The 20,000-nt window shown below is 43.2% G+C and overlaps 1 protein-coding gene across 1 annotated transcript in view; it reads right to left on the bottom strand.

The window, feature by feature from the left end:
* The window catches only part of glra1 (glycine receptor, alpha 1), a 59,242-nt gene extending 40,355 nt beyond the window's left edge, over positions 1 to 18,887 (bottom strand). Inside the window, exons 1-5 of the mRNA XM_080774817.1 lie at positions 18,782 to 18,887; positions 18,326 to 18,393; positions 6,995 to 7,218; positions 2,706 to 2,788; positions 800 to 937 (exon numbers count right to left, since the gene is read on the bottom strand). Coding sequence (XP_080630943.1) covers positions 800 to 937; positions 2,706 to 2,788; positions 6,995 to 7,218; positions 18,326 to 18,393; positions 18,782 to 18,854 — 586 coding nt within the window. The 5' untranslated portion in view covers positions 18,855 to 18,887. The remainder of the gene's footprint in view (positions 1 to 799; positions 938 to 2,705; positions 2,789 to 6,994; positions 7,219 to 18,325; positions 18,394 to 18,781) is intronic.
* Between the last annotated feature and the right edge of the window lie 1,113 nt (positions 18,888 to 20,000).

Genomic DNA, 20,000 nt, shown 5'->3' with positions numbered 1-20,000 from the left:
GGTGGATTTTTATTTAATTATTTTACTATACTGTGATGCAGAAACACTGTTAAGGTCCCTACACACCAGGTGCGATTTCGGTTTTCCAAAAAACGTGTCCAGTGTGCAACCACCTTTACTGTACAAGTTAATGAAAATGTACTTGAGTAAAAGTACAAAACTATTCGTATCAAAATGCACACATATGCATTGTGCAGAATATTTTCAAATTAATAAAATGTAAAAAATAATATTTGCTTCTAAGATGTAGTCTAGTAGAAGTAAAAGTACAATTGGAAATAACCCAGTAAAGTAAAACTAAAAACACTTGTACTGTACTCAACTACAAGTACAGTACTTGAGTAAATGTACTTGGTTACTTCACGCCAGTGCTTCTCTTTTCCCTGCTGCTCTCCTGTCCATTTAATTACCCTCTCCCACACGGCCCACCTGTTTCTCTCTCTTCTCCTCCTCTTCCCTACTTGTGCGTCTCTCAGCCTCGCTCTATAGTTCACGTCTCACACCTACCACCTGTCCTTTTCTCTCGGTCTCTGTCTCCCGTTCGCTCATGCCTTCCAAAGCACTGTGCTGCTAATCCCACGAGCAGAGGTTACAGAGCGAGGGAGTCAGACGGGGCATGCATGTGGAGATGGGAAAGAGGTGAAGGGGAAAGACAAAAGGGGCTGCGGAAAAGGTCGTATAGCGAAGTAGCAGAGAAACAGAGGGAGAACATTTTGGTCATAGCTATAGGTCAGCGAATGAATAAGGGGGAAGAATACAAAATGTATGTATGGGAAGTGTTTGTGTGTCACACACTGACCTGTGTTGTAATGCTTGGTGCAGTAGCGCAGGTCTTTCTCCTCCTTCAAGAGGAACTGAGGTAGCGTCAGGCCGTCTGCCACCTGCACGGCTCCCTTCTCGTCCCACTCAAATATGAGGTCGTTCATGGTGTATCCGACTGGAAGGAGACACGCGGATTACATTACAAGAAAAAGAGGGCCCCCGTTTTCTTTCAAATCCAAACACTTTAAGGCTGTAGCGGTTAACATTTGAACGGTAGTTTAACATTTTGTTCGAGTAAGGTCCCTCCTGGACCTTACTCCAGACATTTTTGCCTTCGTTGATTTTACATCGTACAGAGGGTAAAATAATCATAGAAATCCGATAATTACCGTACATCTGGCAACAGTGATGGGAAGTGTAGCACATGCAAACAAAAGATGCATACAGTGCATGCTAGTGCTGTAGGCTGTGTTGTGTTTTGATGTTTTTTTTGTTTCCAAAGTCAATAAATTCTAGCATAAATGTATGAATATGTATATGTATATCTCTTTTCTAAACGGTTTAAATGTAGATCCTTCACTATGGCAGACCTACAAAATGAAAATGGTCATGGTCTCAACTCTCAATTGGGATTCAAATTCTTCTGGACTTTAGTCTTGAATGCAGCACTATAGTGTGTACAGATGTGCCATTCCAACACTTTTGTACTTTTCCCGCATTCTTTCTGGAAATACTTACTATGGTAACTAAGCCACATGCTTCTGTATAGGCTGAGCCACAGTTCTCTTCACTGTTAAGCCTGGCTAATTCTTGTAACTGAAAAAAAAGTGTCCCTTTTCATTGTAAAAAAAAAAATCTGAATAGCATTTACATATGCTATTCAGATTATTGTCAGAACATTGTCAGAACATTGTTCTCACTGACAATGTTCTGACAATTTACTGTCTTGCCAATGGCATGACGTGTGAAGTTCTCAAATGGCACATCTGTATATGAAGTTTACGTGCGCATGCAGTGCACAAATGCATGGCACATACACATCATTATTTATTTACTGGTTTATAACACTGGCTCAGAGATGCCTTGAAATCAGAATTGATATTATGAAACACAGCGGTGAGTGTTGTTATGGATTTAAGCATGGTTTTCCAGTAACCAGCCATTGTTCTACACAGCACACACACACATAGAACTACAGATCTGTGCAGATCCTTCTTGAAGTTTCTTGAGATTCTTGTCACGTATGTTTAGACTTCTACTGTGTGTGTACGATCCTTCGCTGCGTGCGTGTGCGCGAGCACGTGTGCGTGGCGTGTGTGTGTCTGTGCGTGTATGCGTGCGTTCAAGCATATATGTTTTCACATAGTCTTTTTAAATTAACAATGGGGAGTTTTCACTCCTCATTGCTAATTTAACTAACTTTCATTTTAAAACACAGTGAAATCCATACACGCACATGATGTAAAAAACAAATGGATCCGCGTGGAGCCATAAAAGGTCACTCCGTGCATGCGGCTATGGTTATGGATTTTTACAGTGCATGTACTGCAGTCTCTCTGCACTGAGAAGAAGGTAGGCATTGTAAATCAGCGGGCCTTTCATCAGGCAGCCTGGCTGGCCAGGGTCACATCCATCTAATGTAGCGCTGGTAGCCGGGCCCCATAGCACAATAAATACTCTGTGTGTGTGTGTGTGTGTGTGTGTGTGTGTGTGTGTGTGTGCGCGCGCGCGCGCGCCTGTTTGCTTTTCTGTGTGGGTGTTTGTTAAATCTCTCTGTGTAAACAGACCGCACCAATCTGTGCGTGTGTGTGTGTGTGTGTGTGTGTGTGTGTGTGTGTGTGTGTGTGTGTGTGTGTGTGTGTGTGTGTGTGTGTGTGTGTGTGTGTGTGTGTGTGTGTGTGTGTGTGTGTGTGTGTGTGTGTGTGTGTGTACAGCATACTTACAGCTCTCTAGTTGCATGATGCAGGTCTGTACATCCATGGGGAAGTTCTTTAGGTCCATCGGACACGCCAGGATGAGTGTTATTCTGTCAGACACACGGACACACACACACACACACACACACACACACACACACACACACACACACGCGCGCACACACACAGCATTACTTAGTAATCAGGGGATTATCATGGGATTTGGAAATGTTATTTACTAGCATGGAGTCAGGAAACACACCTATACAGATGACCTGAATGAAAAACGGAAAACTCAGATTTGAGATTAGTCTTTTTTCTTCTCTTTTTTTTTTTTACTATGGGGACACAGAGAGAGATCAAGGAGATGTGATACAATGGGGATAATCTGAAATACATTTCACTCAACCCAGCGAACACGGACAAAGTAGTATCAGTGAGAGCCCAAATGGGGCCAGATCAAGTCATATCATGATTAGTCCACCTTATTTCAAGTAACGTACTGTAAATCTTCTATTTAGACTGAGGATAACTAAATTGCTGTAATCTTTGTCAGTCCTGGTCTGTTCTTATTCAAAGTCAGATAATTTGCCAGCCTCGTGGGACACTGACACCATAAAGTAATTTGTGTTGATTTGTGGCAGCATGTGATGTAGCTAATTAAATGTAGCTTGCTAGTTAAAATGGATTTCACACAATATCCTTATTTGTAACGCTGATGAAGTTGTGCGCTTTTCTTGTTCAGCTGCTCTGTCTGGCAAATAGATTATAGCCTTAAACAATGTGCCAGGTGTGATGTAACCTGGTCTTGTGCCACTATGGACTTCTGCTGAAACTTAAAGTGTGGATGGTTAGAGTAGAAACTTAAAGTAGAAATGTCACTGGGATTACTATAACCCTCACAGTATGCTGTATTAATCTACTCTCTGGAAGGCGTTCATACCAAAAGTTGAGAAATGAATGAATGCTGTGCTAGACTGCAGAAGTTGAATTGAAGGACATCAGACATGGCAATAGGCTACAAGTGTTTACAACTATAACATTTCATCTCTAGGACTCATTCGGAGCCTAAAGAAATGTGAAATCTATATTTAATACCACCAGCACATCAGCATTAAGCACATAGTAGATTCTGCACTCAAACAATGCATGGCAACACTGCAGTAAAACTAGACTAGCAGTGCTGTCAGAGGTGGGTGTGAAGTGGATGTTTGATAGGCTTGTTGCAGACCTCAGGGTTTCCTCTTGGATAATGCATGACCAACAAGGCTCACACCCAGAGCAAAAACACGCATGGAGAATCTTTTTATCGAGTTAACATTGCAAATAGGCATGGCCTCATGGGTACGTACTTAATGCATGAGCAGGGCCGGGCAGCAAGTACATATCAATTGTTCCACGGGCACTCTGATCCATCTGGCTTCTAAGCCTAACTATCAATCGTTTAGCCGGGGCGTCCCCCCGCCAAGATGTGTTTATTTAGGTTGGTTAATATTTGGTGGGCCAGAGTGAAATCATAATGGAGTCATAATGGAGCTTCCCTGTACGTGAGACTTGGGTTTGAGAATTTAACACAGAACTGCCACTGGAAATATGTGTAGAGCATACATGTATTATGGAGCATATACTCACTAGACTATAGAGCATACAGTATACACACTGTCTTAGGAATATCATTGTGTTGTTGCCATGCTATTCATGTACAGTATGGGATCATTTTACGCCGGTTTGTGTTGTCTGCATTGGTTTCATGTTTATTTGAAAACTGACATTCACTAAATGATACGGTGATACTGTACCTTTGTTTTGGTAACGGATAATGTATGCTAAAAAGTATAAATGGAGCTTAACACATCACATTTCTGTGTCCTATAGGCACCAACCCAGGCTATTGGTAAATGAGTCTCGCCAGTCGCCACCTACACAGTACTGTGAGTAACCTTTTAATGTTGAATGCACAAGTTCTACTCACACACCCAAACAACATTAATAACAAGTTTTGTTTTTCAAAGGTCATAACAGTAGATCGTGACTAAGGTTTAGATTTAATTACAATTGTAGGAGCCAAATCTGTCCTATGATTTAATATCCAGTTCTGCTATTTTCCCCACTTTCCCCATTCTGGTTTTTACTGTTGTTCTCGCTGTCTGGAATCTTGTGATGTATTGGTTGTGGCGCTCACAGCTATTGAGTCTTGTGTGATGTATAGATGTGCAGGCACGCACAGCCAACCTGCAGGGCATGCAGGTTCTGTGTTTTCCTGTCCAACTAATGGGGACACCCATAGCTACATCAGACATACATGTGCAGCACACTGTAGTAGGCCGGATGCACCAAATAAAGTTGCTGTGCTTGGCCATTGTTCCAGCCACTGACAGGCTGCTGAATATGTAATGCTGCACATACAGTAGAAATCACAGATGCCCTGCTTTCACAGACAGACGGCCTACTATATCTTTGTTGCTGAGGATCTAATTCCTGTAACTGGTGCAGTGACCCATAAACGTGCATCTGTACTACCTTACCTGGTAAAAACAAAACAAATAAATACAACACACACTAACAGCACCGTGAGTACACACGGTACATCTCTTGTATCAGTGGCTCGCTTCAGTCATATTACGGTAATTTATTATCGGTAATTTTGTTGAAATTACTAATTGAAAAATCGAACTGTGTGTGTGTGTGTGTGTGTGTGTGTGTGTGTGTGTGCGCGCCAAGCAAGCACCAAATAGTTAACAATAAGTCTGCAACGTGTTGTGCGCTTGTAGATATTTTCACAGAAAGTTATCTCCAGAATAGGGACGCTCTGATTGAAGTGGTAAACTGATTATATACTTGTGCAGTAAAGTATTGGAATAGTGTTGGCTAGTAAATACGATTGTCTTAAGTGACACATTTCTCTCATAGTAGTACTGTTGCTGCAATGTCGTTAATAATAATAATAATGAATTGCATTTTTATAGCGCTTTTCCAAGTGCTCAAAGCGCTTTACAATGGTTCATTCATTCATACATTGGGAGGTGAAGCGGCGAACAGTCGACGCCAGCGTCCTCACTTCCCACCCCCAATCCAACCCTTGATGCTGAGTGTCAAGCAGGGAGGCACTGGGTCCCATTATTTAGAGTCTTTGGTATGACCCGGCCGGGGATCGAACCCCGACCTCCCAGTCTCAGGGCGGACACTCTAACCACAAGGCCACTGCACCTCAAAGTCCTCTTCGAAGTCCTCTTCAAGCTTAATGTATACTAATATGCTGTATGGAAATAGACTTCTAGGTTTCTTTTCCTTTGATGAAGCCAATCTTCACCTACCTATCATTTGAGAGTTCAAACCGAATACAAGGCCATTTCTTTTGATGTAACTGATGGTTATTGAGTGCATAAACTGCATATTGTATATTATTATGAGGCTAGATCAAGCTCATTTTTTGTCCAATTGCGACTGTCCTGGTTTACTTTCATCTGATAGGTGACGGGAGCATCAGTCACAAGTTCCCACTGCTCCTGCGGTGTGATGAGCATCGATTGCAGAGCAGACAACATTTACAACGCCCAGATTTCATTTCTTCCCAATCAGAATCTTGACATACGACATAGGTAGTTTAATATCCCGAGCCACCTCTCGCTCCCTGCCCTCTTCCAGATCAAACTGATTTGAGAGGCTGTTCATTTTGATGGTGTCAATTTAAAAGGAAAAAAAATCATGAAAGATTCTGGACCCTTCTCTACTTTCTCTATGCCTTTTTTCCACACACAATTCATAAAGGAGAACACAATCCTGCTCGTTCCGGCGAGGTTGATAACGGATCAAATGCACTGCTGGAATACTAACGCCGTTCCAACTAGATTACTATGGCCGCTGTGGGAATGCGCCAGCGTTTTCTCATTCGCCCTTGAGCAGAGGCAATAAAGCAAGCGGGAAGGGGTGGGGGGAGGGGGGGCTAAAACGTTTGTCTGCTGTGGGCAGCTATAACTCTGAGAGCCTGGGATGGGATGTCTTGGAGAAGGGGGAAAAGTATGGCCCTTTATAATGGATAAAAAGCCTCCCAACTCTGAGAAACACAAGCTACAGCACAGGATGAAATTATTGAAGCGATCGGACCTCCCCACTCCAGCTGTAACCATATTTTATCGTGGCACCATCGAAATGTTATTATATTACATGCGGTACTCCCTGGTTTAGCGGATGAAAGACACCAGCTAAACAGGATAGTGAGAACAGCTGAAAAGATGTCCCTGTTGGTCATTATATACCACCAACATTGCATCCACAGAGCTTCCAGCATCATCAGTGAAAAAAAGAAATGGCCTCACCGTATGCTGTAGAGCACGTTGCCGTTTTTGGAGATGCGCAGTAGCTTGTTGTCGGTGGTGACCTCGTGGAAGTTGGCGCCCTTCTCGTTGGCGAAGAACAAGTCGGGTTTCCAGATTGAGTCCAACATGGACGGGTCCAGGTCCAGCGAGTCGTCGGGGTACTCGCTGTAGGCCAACCGAGGGTCATTCCACTGCTGTCTCAGGAAGATGTTCACCCTGTAGTCCTGTTTGTAGTAAGAGGTTGGAGGAGACTTAGGTTAGACTAAGGAATCAGGAAGAATGGAGTTTAGTAGTCGAGAGAGCATTTTTCTACTTGTTACTAATACACATGACAGATCGGTAAAACAAAACAAAAAGAAAGGTAGAGTAGACAACATTAAATAAGTTACACCACACAAATTTACTGTGTAGACAAAGACACAAGGTCAGGAGGAAGGAAGAGCAGTAAAACAAAAAGTGAATAAGCAGAAAAGGTTTAGTAGCTGAGACAGTCCACCCCGTCGCTATCTGGATAAACTATTCAACCTGTCGTAAAGAATAGATCAGATTAGGTACACGTCTAAGATTGACAGATGAGATTAGGTTAGGAGAGAGACAGGGCAAATATTTTGAAAAAGGAGAGTTTAGCCGCTCAGCGAGTCCTTTTCACCAACAAGATTCAGCTCAAAAGATAGACAGATGAAATCAGAAAAAGGAAGATTGACAAAGAGAGAGGAGAAGTGTAGTCAAGAATCCATTTATTCTACCGTTGTTTGTTCTGTGATCCCTACTTCCGTGAAGTAGGTAGATGAGATGAGATTAGATGGGGAAGAGGCAAAGGAGTGAGTCAGAGATGGAAGTCTTGTCGAGGGTCTGTATTTATAATCTCAAGAGGACGTATAATCCCCCACTCCCACGGCAACATCCTGAGTGTTCATTTGAAGCTGCAAATCGTACCGTCTCCCGTGTGAGTGCTTAATGTCTACTGCAGAGCTAAGAAAGAGAGCCTGTTTGGGTAGGGAGGATATTAAGAATTGCGGCTTTCACTCTGAGATTGTGAAAATGGATTTTGCAGTGTAGTAGCTAGACAGCCAAACACATGCCGAGAAATATATAGCTTCATTGATTGATAGCTACATACTGTAAACGGACTGACTGACTGACTGACTGACTGAGATTCATCGAACGCTGTTTTGCTGCTTGGATATACAAGGGATAGAACAGAAGATACAAATACACAAGATCCATTCTAGTATAAAGGGATTCAGTACACAAATCAAAAACATTATGAAGATGAAGAGGGGCATTAGAGGAAGGCAGCTGAAGGTCACCCGACTGCTGTCAGAGACGCGATGTTCTCTCATTAGTCCAACACCGACCAGAAGATGGAGAGATACAAAGGACGGAGAGATGGACAGATAGATGGATGGAAGATAGAGGGTTGCAGGCAGTGTGTCAAAGACGAGGCCTGCTGGCCCGGATCCATATATTTATGCCCGATGTGCACTTGCCACTGATGTGCAGTGCTAATCAAACACCTCGGCCACTTCCTTAGAGGTGGGTTTCATTTCTCGTGCTCACTCCGTGGGCATGAAAACAAGGCAATGTTCACGTACTCTGTGAAGCCACTTTGCTTCTGTCACTTAAAAGTGTATCACTTTGGAGATTCTTGTATTTCTTAGGTACTTTGAGGTGTATGATGGATGTACTAGTGTCTGTTGTAATGTCATGTACGATGTAGCATTGATGTGTAATTTTATTTCTGGCTCTTGGCCAGTTCCCAATTTAAAAAGAGATTGGTCTCAATGCGTTTTTTCTGGTTAAATAAAGGTAAAAATTTGCTCCAATTTCAACTAGTAGGTTGACAGAAATGTCTGAGGTTAAATCTGCATTTGTTGTACAGATGAACTTACATCAGGCATGTTTGATCCGCTGAGCTAGTGAGCTTAGACTGTTTAGCTGAAAAATGAAAATCAATATGTTGACTGACTGTGCATAGCTGTGAGTGGGTGGTGTGTCTGCATGTATTCATGCATTTACTCTCGAAAACAATCAATGAAGGCGCATATACAATGTTGTTCTAGATATTGTCTCTGTCTCTTCTTTCTTTCTTTCTTTCTTTCTTTCTTTCTTTCTTTCTTTCTTTCTGTCTCTCTCTCTCTCTCTCTCTCTCTCTCTCTCTCTCTCTCTCTCTCTCTCTCTCTCTCTCTTTCTTTCTTTCTTTCTTCCCAGGCTGTCATTTAGTACAGTCACATTCTGCTGTAACCCACTCATTTTTTCACTCCCCAATTGTCAATTATTCTGAGAATATGTAGGGAGAAGGGGGGGGGGGGGGGGCTGTTCATTGCCTCTGCCATTCCGGAACCTAATTAGGGCTGTGGCGGCAGAAATGCATCATGGGAGATTAAAAGGTACGTACAGTGCCAAGACCCCAGCGCGTGGCATTTAAACCAGCAATCAGCGGCAAAGATGGAGGGAGAGAAAATAAAGGGTGAGGGTGCGAGACGGAAGTAGCGAGAGAAAGGTAGAGGGAAAGAGCTAGAGAGAGAAGATGGAAGTAGGGGAGTAAGACTAATGTGAGACACAATAGTGGGAAGGAGGGAGAGAGGTGAGAGAGAGAGAGAGAGAGAGAGAGAGAGAGGGAGGGTGGGTATCAGGTGAGGTGTCGTTAGTGGAGGGCATATCTCACGCCAAACAAATGAGCTTGACCTTTACGCAGCGGTTGTGTCTTAATAAATAATCAAACTGCCAGTGCAGAGTGCAGTCATATAATGACTCCGCTCTGCCCTGGCAGTTTGATAACTTTGAAATGGCACTTAAATGAGAGCTATCTGTTGACAGGAAGGAGGGGACGAGGGAGGGATATTAAAAAAGGACCGTATGCACCGGCCCACCTCAAGGATAATCAGCCTGTACCAGCCGTGATACCAAATTGGAAAGGTCAGAAAGCATGGGCTATTTTTCGCCATACTGTTGTGGCTCTGAGACAGTACAAAAGAAAAGAAAATGGAAAGGTATGACTGCCAACACGTGGGAGTTCCACAACTGAACGTTCCTGCATGCAGTTCTACTGTTAGGCTCCTTCTGTACTCGCTGCACACACAACTTCATACAGTATACAGGAACATCCCAGTGGGGTCAGGCGGTGATCATGTACAGTATGAGCATATTGAGGACACGCAATCTCTCATTGGAGTATTTGTCACTTATTCTCCTTGAGCCTTTCTTGGTTTATCTACCGTACTTATCTACTATGACAACATACTGGCTACTGAGCAACTTCTTTCCATGAGGTTACCCTGAAACCTCATGAATAATAAATGTTGACACAGAAATTGGTCGGTTTTTACACTTGGTGCAGTAGATGTGAAGTATTACGGAACACTTTATTTACTATTACGAATATATGCTCACTGTCGGGCAGAAACCTTGTATGTCCAAAGATGTAGGAAAGCACCTGTATTCCAATGGATGATTACAATCACAAGCTCTCGACTACTTTGGTATTACTAATTGGTAATTTGTAAAATATATATAAAACACCAGGACAGACTTGAACACTTTCAAACTTGTGTCTCTATTTTGTTTCTTTTTTTTTTTCATTGGAAAAATAGCTGAAATGCAATGCATTGTGAGCTTGTACTTTGCTACTTTGGCAATACTTCATATGATGACGTATACAATTGAACGTTCAATTATAACAAACATAAATGACAGAGTTACAAGGTTTCTGCCCGCCAGTGTTAACATGAAAGGCAGGATTACTGCAGGATTCCCAGGACTCTGCCGAACAAAGTATTTACTTAGCAATGCTTTGCTGACCATTGACCAGTGTGGATTTGACCATTGTTTGTGCATTTGTAGTCCAGATAGGGACTCTCTCTCTGTGGCAGGCAATCCTCAAGCCAATAATGGCTGCCATTTGTTAATTTAGTTATGAGCCGTTATGGGTGAGTGGATACTGCGGCATAGTGCTTCTATAGCTTAGTGTTTATACTCTGTCAATTGAAGTGACATGGAGGATATTGTGGTCCACCACCACAGCAGCAGGCAGCACCGCCACTGCTGCTATAGAAAAGGTAAAGTTAAAAACATTAGCGGTTAACTCGGCTACAGAATGCACTGCACCCTGCACTGTAATGGAGCCATACGGGTCAATTCTTTTGCATTCTCAGATTTTAAATGTACAGATTTTTGCACCTTCAAGAAGCACACAATTGTTTTAGTCCCTAACAACGGCACAAGCTTCCATACGGGAACAAATGCATAACCAAAACCAATTCAAAACACTTTACAATAGTCTCATCGGTTTGTTTACGTGAGCCTGAGGAAAAGTGTAATTGCGCGCTAATGTTGTCCGAGGAAGGTCGCAAGACCAAAACGTTGCTATCTTTCATCAATATAAAATGCTCTTGAACCAGCAAGTGGCTGTGTGCGGGCCTCTCTCCTTCCCTTACAAGGCTAATGTTGTCTAAAATATGCAATGAAAACATCCCTAACATTTTCAGTTAAAGTGTTTTAATATTATCATTAATCACCAGCACGGCATTATATGTGTCCTTGCAACACTTGACCATTGTGTCATTAATTCCCTAAGACATAATTTGTTGGGGAATACAATGAAATTAGTGTACTGTAGCAAAATAAAGTAAAATTATGTTTAAGCATCACCACTTTTGATTGTGAGCTTTCCATAGTCCATGCTAGAAAAAGGCCTTTGCCATAATAAAAGTGCTATCGTTACCCTGAAAATTAGCACACAGCAGCACCAATACCTTTTGCTGCTACAAAGCAATTACAGAAGAAACCACTGTACTTACACAGCACCTCAGCTCATTTCAGATTACATTAGACTCAGACGGTAAAGCACAGATGAACCCCCCACCCCCCACTCTCTCTCTCTCTCTTTCTCGTAACAACAAGGAGAACAGAAACAGCCATATTCTAATACCAGGGTTGTCATAGCAAGATGTCTGCAACGTTGGCTGGGGGGAGGTGGGAGGCTACGGTGGGTAGGTAATAACTCCCACATTATGGCCGCACATCTGCTGCCGCCACGCTAACATGACACAGAGCGGAAGGATAGAGGGAGAAGGAGAGAGAGAGAAAAGGGGTACGAATGAGAGAAAAAGGAACACATGCTCAGTGTGCACAAATCACTCTCTTAATGCTTAATGAGAGAGAGAGAAGCTGAAGCATGGCTGAAACGAGAATAAAACTGCGTTCCACAAGGGATTTTTCGTTGAGCACTGCGCCATTCCTGTGTGTCTCCATCTATCATTGTGCTCCATGAGCCTGAGCTTCTACTCAGCTCTGCTCTTTCACCTCGGAGGAGGAGAGGAGGGGGTGGGGGGCATGGATGGTCTGAAAGGCCGTGAGCTGTTTAGAAACCACAGCGCAGCACACTGCAATGAGCAGGATCACTGTACGTATATCACAGTGGAGCAGCAGCACAGCGCGATCCGTCGCTTCCGTTGCCTCGGCTCAGCTGTACAAAATGTACTTCTTTGGTCTCCTTCGAACGCCCGTTTATTTCCCATGGACACACACACACACACACACACACACACACACACACACCACTGCACAGGATGTGATGTAATCGTCCCGTGCCGCTGTACCGGACGCGCACGTTACCAATAACCGATCACATGTTTGTTATGTATAGAAGGATGTCATAATTATATCTTGTTAAAAAAGACAAACAATGGACTGAGAGACGGAGAGAAGAGAAATAGAGAGAGAGATGGATAAAGATGGTCCATAACGACTTTGAGTTAAAGTAACACTCAGGCCTTTGAGTTAAAGTAACACTCAGGCCTTTGAGTTAAAGTAACACTCAGGACTTTGAGTTAAAGTAACACTCAGGACTTTGAGTTAAAGTAACACTCAGGACTTTGAGTTAAAGTAACACTCAGGCCTTTGAGTTAAAGTAACACTCAGGACTTTGAGTTAAAGTAACACTCAGGCCTTTGAGTTAAAGTAACACTCAGGACTTTGAGTTAAAGTAACACTCAGGACTTTGCTCGCAGGCATGCAACGAGTGTTTCTCCTTACATTCATCAAGTACTGGCTGCTGTCTTACAGAATAGTGATTTCTCATACTGAGAATACTCGCTACTGTAATTTATGGACACACACACACACACACACACACACACACACACACACCCACGCCCACACAATGGATTCAAGCCCAAGGCCAACTCTGACATTGAGTGATTTGAAAAAGAAAAGAAAAAAGTTACAAAGTTTCATTCTTTTTTTCTTTCGGAAATAAACCATTAGGTGCACTATATGGCTTGTTGCTAGGTGATACATGGCAACCAGAGAGAGGGAGAGAGGGAGAGGGAGAGAGAGAGAAAGAGAGAAAGAGAGAGGGAGAGAGAGACTGTGAGAGAGAGAGCAAGAGAGAGACAGACAGTGCTGAGGGAGTGGAGAAAAACATCTATGTTGAGGTCAGCCCTTCTTCACTTCTCTCAACAAATTAAGCGTGTCTCTGATGGAAAACACATCTAACGTGCCAACTTATTCTCATCCCATGTCCAAGCCTCCAAGGTTTGCCTGTAGTCATTATGTTTTTGATAGTCACAAAGCCTGAAAATAGCATGCGTTCATTGACTCATAATGTGTGTATGTATATTGTATATGGTTCCAGTACATAGTTTAATTGAGTCAGAAGCCTTCTGGGAGTGCCCAGTGGCGTGTGTGCCTGCCGGCCATGTTGATTTGTTCGCATCCGTTGTAAAAAGCCGGCATGGCTCAAAAGTCCTCCAAAGACTGCGGCCTGATTAATAGTCCGTCATGTGGAAGTATTGTGGCACGTGACAATGCCGGTGATAGTATCTTGGGCAAAAAGAGACAATCTACAACAGTGGTTCTCAAACCTTTTGGGCCCAGGGCACCCCTGTAAATAACCTTTTCATCCACGGCACCCCTCAATTACTGTGTTACTATATAGCAACGTACATTCATGTTACGGTGCGTAAATATGTATTGTTAATATATGCCCTAAGATACAGTAGGCTATGTCACAGGGAAAACTTGAGAGAATATCCGTTTCTAATAGGACAGGACTTTTCTTTTCCCTTTTTTTTCCAGACAGCCAGCAATTGACACTTGACAGCCCAGTGGCTGGGCTGTCAAGTGTCAATTATATGAATGCACAGCCTAAACCTTAACGTAGCCTATATGGTACTGGTGGTGGTGGGCTGGCTGCGTTACCTATGTATATCTCCGATGCGGTCCCCACTTGCGCTGGCAGTGTGGCCTGACACATTTGGCATTCGAGCGACGCATCAGGTTTATCCTTAAACGAGGACGAGACGAGGAGATTGCACATACCATAACTCCAGAAAGACATGGGCCTGCCTGCTGTAGATTAGCCTACAGTAGGCTACTCACGTTGGGAGACTTGACTCTCCAGCTGCAGCAGACAGCAGTCTGCACTCTCCAATGTCCCTCCAAGTCATGAAAATATTCCAGCACAGGCAGCGCAAATCCCCACATGTATGTGCTCAAGCAAAACACTGTTTAAATGGCATCTAACTTGCAACATTGTTTTTAATTGCGCGATTTGAATTGCTTGTACACTTGGAAATATCCTACCAATTTCATATGACATGCCATACAGTATTTAGATGCCTGTGACAGCCTGTCAACTGGTCAGACAATGATGCTCGGCTTTTCTACGACAGGAAAACAAAGTCGTAGGACAAAGCCTACTGTCAGCTCCCGGCATGACGTGATATTTGGCTGGGCGCACGTTCAAGTTCATGCTGGAATGATGAATGCCGATTTCCGGTGTACGACGCCCATATTTGGGAGTACACCGCGTTGATAAACGAGGGCCTTAGTTTCCACCACTGGGGGCATGTGAAGGGGGAGAGCTGGCATGCTTCGACACCCAACTAATTCCAAATAATTCCTCTTGTTTATCAGGCCATGCAATCGCACAATGGGGGACTTTAAAGACCCTCGTCACTCAAAGTAGTTGAGGTTGAAATCCCACCTTCAGTAATTTGCCTCTAAAACAATCAATCTCACTCTCGGCGTATTGTTCATGTCAATTAAGGAAGCAATTACAAGGGGAATTGGAAAACCCACTCACTTTTTTTTGAAAACCCACAAAACTAATCTGCTTAAAAAGTAAAGAATTTGAATGGAAACTTGGAAAGTAAAGTTGCCTGCTGGTGTGTGTGTGCGTGTGTGTGTGTGTGTGTGTGTGTGTGTGTGTGTGTGTGTGTGTGTGTGTGTGTGTGTGTGTGTGTGTGTGTGTGTGTGTGTGTGTGTCAGTATATGCAGCTATGCACATACTGTACAGTAGCTGCTTGTCAAATGACGGAGCACAGGGCTGCTCATTAGCCAGCTAGCCCACTAACTCCCTGGGGGGGGTCATACCTTCATAGGAGGGTAAACAATTAGGAGAGTGATGGTGCGTTCCGGGGGGAGTCAGAGGTGTTTGTGTGTTGGGGGCGTTTCCCCGCAGTGAGGAGTGGGGTGTGTAGGTGGATCATTATGCCGGTAGACATATGAACCACTGCAGTCCTTTACCCGCTAAAGATTTATCGACGGAACCCGTGGTCGCACTTGGCACTACACACATGTACACGACTCAATGTCCCTTCTTCTTTACTTACTGTAGTTCCCCCCCCTCCCCCCCCTCTCTCTCTCTCTCTCTCTCTGCTCTTTTTTCTAATCTCCCCTTTCACCCGTTTCTCAATTTCTTTCTCATTTCATTTCTCTCTCTCTCTCTCTCTCTCTCTCTCTCTCTCTCTCTCTCTCTCTCTCTCTCTCTCTCTCTCTCTCTCTCTCTCTCTCTCTCTCTCCCTCTCTCTCCCCCCCCCCCCCCCCCTCTAAGGTAATTTATTTTTCTATCTCTTGCCTTTCCATTTGGCCCTTCCCCCTCTCCTCTGCTCCCCGTCTCACATCTCTCCTCCTCCTCACCACTTCTCCCGGCTTTCCTTTCCTCTCCATTTCTCTGCGCTTTGCATCTGTCGTAAAAAGGCAGCGGCGGCGAGGGCCACTCGGATCAATTCCTCCAGCGACGGGGAGGGAAGGGAGTGGAAAATGTGGCGTTTGTTCTGCATGAGCTGCCTCTGCAGTGGCCAAGCAGTTTCAGAGCAGCGCTAGCCAAGCGTTCACGGCGCAACCCTGACGACGTGCACTGTTCAAATCCTAGGGTGTTCGTTTAACGTAAACTTACGGGAGTGTACATAATGTAACCAAATGGACCATATTAATGGTCTATTTCAGTGGTTTTTCAACCCTTTTCATATCGAGGTCTATTATCTTTTCGGCATTTGAGTCATGGACCACCATTTGATGAGATTTAGCCTCGCAGACCCAAAACTTTGTTTATTGATGTTGGTACCATAGGGGAGAGAACAGGCAAACATTGATAAAAATAACAATTCTTCTACTTTCTCTACTGTGTAGACTTCTTGTAAATCAAGTAATGCAGACTTTTAACAATAATTTAACTCTTGGGAGAGTAAAATGAAAGCATAGGGGTTGTTGTTGATTTAACTCTGAGATAGTGAAATTGTACCTGTAAAATGTCCTCTTTCCTGTATATATATATATACTGTAGTGTATACTTCCTTCTCACTTCCTCCCCTTACTCGATTGCTTCCTTTGATCCCTTCCTTCCCGCTGCCCTTCCCTCGTTGCTTCCTTCCTTCTGTACTTTCTCAGTTCTGTGATCCATGCTTCCTTTCCTATTTGTTTTCGGTATTTAAGTCGGTCAAATGAGTTTCCGTGTCAAAGTGTCGCTGAGCCGAGACCCCCTATCCCCCTAACAGCTGGCTGGGTGAAGCTAGTGTAAAAGCACATTTCCCCAAAGTGGTGACATTCTCCCCTGCTTCCCTCTTGTGCTTTCATCTTTCTTGGATCACAGGAACATTGTCTCGACACTATCCTTCTGTCCGCCACTCAGTCCTTATACCAGTGCTGTGTAATGTTGGTTTACATTGGTTTTTCTTGGAGCTAAAGCGTATTTTTTTTTGTAGTTTGTACAGTATACGTGTTGACATGTTGAAAGCAATTTAAGAGCTTCGCCCCGACCCATATGTCTTCTGAACGGAAAGTTACAACGCCGAGACAGAGGAGGCTGTCATGACAAGTTGCTGCACGCCAGCGGTGCCGCTTTTGGAATTTGAAATGAGACGAACAATGCACCTTGAACTGAGGCGACTCCGGCTCCATGCTATTTGGACTTGGGAGGAGAGTGTCTTGGTGAACGGACACTGATGAAATGCCTGCTGTGATGTGTTGCTCACGTACGCTGGATCATACGATTAGGAGGTCACCTCTAATGCCTCTTAATGATTTATTGCTAGTTGTGCACCATGTCTCACATGAAAATAGCAGATCTACAAGCTCACAACATGCATGGTATAGCCTGTACTGTACATCTTCTGTTTTTGGATAGTATAAAACCGGCTTAAATCTATAACTTTCTATTGTCTGCGGAGCATGTTACACCCACATTCCATTGATTGTAGCCTACTTATATGAGATTTGAATCTTAAATCTTTTAATTTCTTGTCTTTTGCATTATTACTTGACTCTTAGCAAATGGCCGCCGTGTGAATTTTGGGCAACAGTCTGAGGGGCAGGCAGTGACTGTGGAAAGCACTGATACAGTATATAGGATTTGATCAAATCAAGTCGGGACACAATTGTAGTCTTAACAGCAAGAGTTCTAATCTCCAGGCCATCGATGGATGCCATGATTTTAACTATTAGAGGCAAAGATGAGCCGGTTCTCTGAGGGTCTACGACAGTCACGGATGTTAAATTGAGACCATCGTGATGCGTATGCAACTATGCACGCACACACACATCTATGCACACAATTTCCCCATTGCCTTTGGAAGAAGCATGGCAGTCCTCCCGTAATGTTGTTATGCAAATGGAGCTTCTTCGAAATGATGTCTTTTAAATGGGAGAATCAATGAGCCGCATACGTTTCAAAATACTTAAATAAATGGTGAGGCTTGTAATTTTCCAAAAAAAAAAGGAAAGAAAGAAAAAAAAATGATGCATGCACTGAATATTAAAGTCATCATGCTTTGAATTGATCACGTCTTTTGGAGACGTAAGAGAGCCCAAATTGGTTTGGGGCTAGGAATTTGTTCTTGCATGCATGCATGCGTGCACGTACGCACATACTCACAAATATTGTAAGAGCTTACATCTAAGAGACAATATTAAAAGGCTATATCACCCCTACAATAAATGTGCAGACATGAGTAGTGCTTAAATGCTAAAATGTAGTATTATGAATAATTTAAGTCGCACACACCAAAACCAGCTGTATCATGAAGCTGTAGGTATTGATTAACTTACCATTGTTGTTTCAGCAATAGACCCAAAACTGTTGATAAAAATGTTGCAGGTTACGTTTACAGGTGGACCTGCAGGAAGAAAGAGAGGAGGGAGGTATAGAAAGAGAGAGAGAGAAAGAAAGAAAGAGGGGAAGAGATCATAAACATCTTATTACTTATAACAAAAGAACTAAGAAAATCAATTTCCATCTCCCCAAAGTCTTAATAAAACCGTGTTGTAACACCCCTCCCCACCGCCATATCGATAAACAAAATGTCACCTCGTTCAGAACAGAACAAGTAAAAGGAGACCCTTAAAAGTATAACGCTCCCCTCCCCCTTCACAGAGACCCAAAGAAATGAAAATGTGCACTCAAGGTTGCCACGGTCACAGCTAATAGATGGCGCTGGAGGTTTGTCGAGGTCCACTGAAAACCTTCTCTGTATTACCTGCTTGTACAAACACAAATGCGATTACCCGGCAACTGGAGTTGACTTCCAATGAGGAAAAAGTGTGTAGAGGACATCCAGAGAACAAGTCCAACTCCCATCTCCTTCAAGAGTAGACAGACTGATATTGAGCTCTGAAAGGCTAAATCATATTGAGTAACATCCCTCTCCTCTGTCCAGGGTGAGGGTAGTGATGGTGGGGCGGGGGCGGGGGGACGGGTACATGGCTTGTAGGTCGGTCAGTATGTTGGTTTGATGCCAGGCAAGGCCTGCCTTGTGCGTTGTCAAACCACAGAGATGTGAAGTTCTCTATTTTAGAAAGTGGAGCGTATGGAGAAGATGTCAACTTTTCATTGGGGTGGCGTTTCATTTCTGCCACTGGACAGCAAGAGCTCACCAACATGTGGGCAAGGCAATCGTTATTATTGCTATTAAAACAAGTATAATGTAATTCTCAGAGGATACTTTGAGGGGTAAGCCGTCTTTTAAATGGTGCTGAGATTACAAACAATACCTAAACAAAAGCAGAGAGTAAAAAAAAAACAAGTGCATTGGAAAAAAAGTCACATGACACATGAAACATTGAACACTGCCCAAAGGATATAAGTGAGGATCCTAAGTGATTTCCTGTGTGAGGGCATTCGGCCTACATATAAAAACAGTTTGAGGTAAATCTGGAGTCTGGAAGACAATACATAGTTACAATTGGCTTTTACTAATAGCAGACACTTTTTTACAAGATTGACTTACAAAATGGAAGCGGGGCAAGTGGTTGAGTAAATACATTGTCAAATAGATTCATGGTAGACATCAGGCATCTAACTAGCATACCTACAGTAGTATTGGTAAAAAAAAAAGAAATTAAAAACAAAACCAAAAAAGCAAGTTTGTATACTGAACTATCTAAATAGTATACATAGAATCTGTGAACAAGCAAATAACATACATCTACTCGCTGTATCTAAATGGCAACAAAGGCTGAAGTTCATGACAAAGTTTGTCATGAGCCTTGATCATAATGATGATACTCAAGCGACAGTCAAAAAGTAGTGTCACCTATTATGGTCAAAGTTCTGCCACGCACACAAACACGCACATGTATGCATACCGTCAGATTTACGTAATTACACACACATTCGCAAATGCAAAACAATACACACATACATACTGTATATGAAAAGACAAACAGCGTTGTTTTTAATGCCTCTAATTCTCATATAGCCAGCGGGGAGCTGTGGATGAAGGAA

Source organism: Protomyctophum bolini (assembly GCF_963924005.1).
Source record: "Protomyctophum bolini genome assembly, chromosome: 10".
Lineage (NCBI taxonomy): Eukaryota > Metazoa > Chordata > Actinopteri > Myctophiformes > Myctophidae > Protomyctophum > Protomyctophum bolini.
The sequence above is the reverse complement of the archived record's forward strand: the minus strand, read 5'-3'. Positions and strand labels throughout refer to the sequence as shown.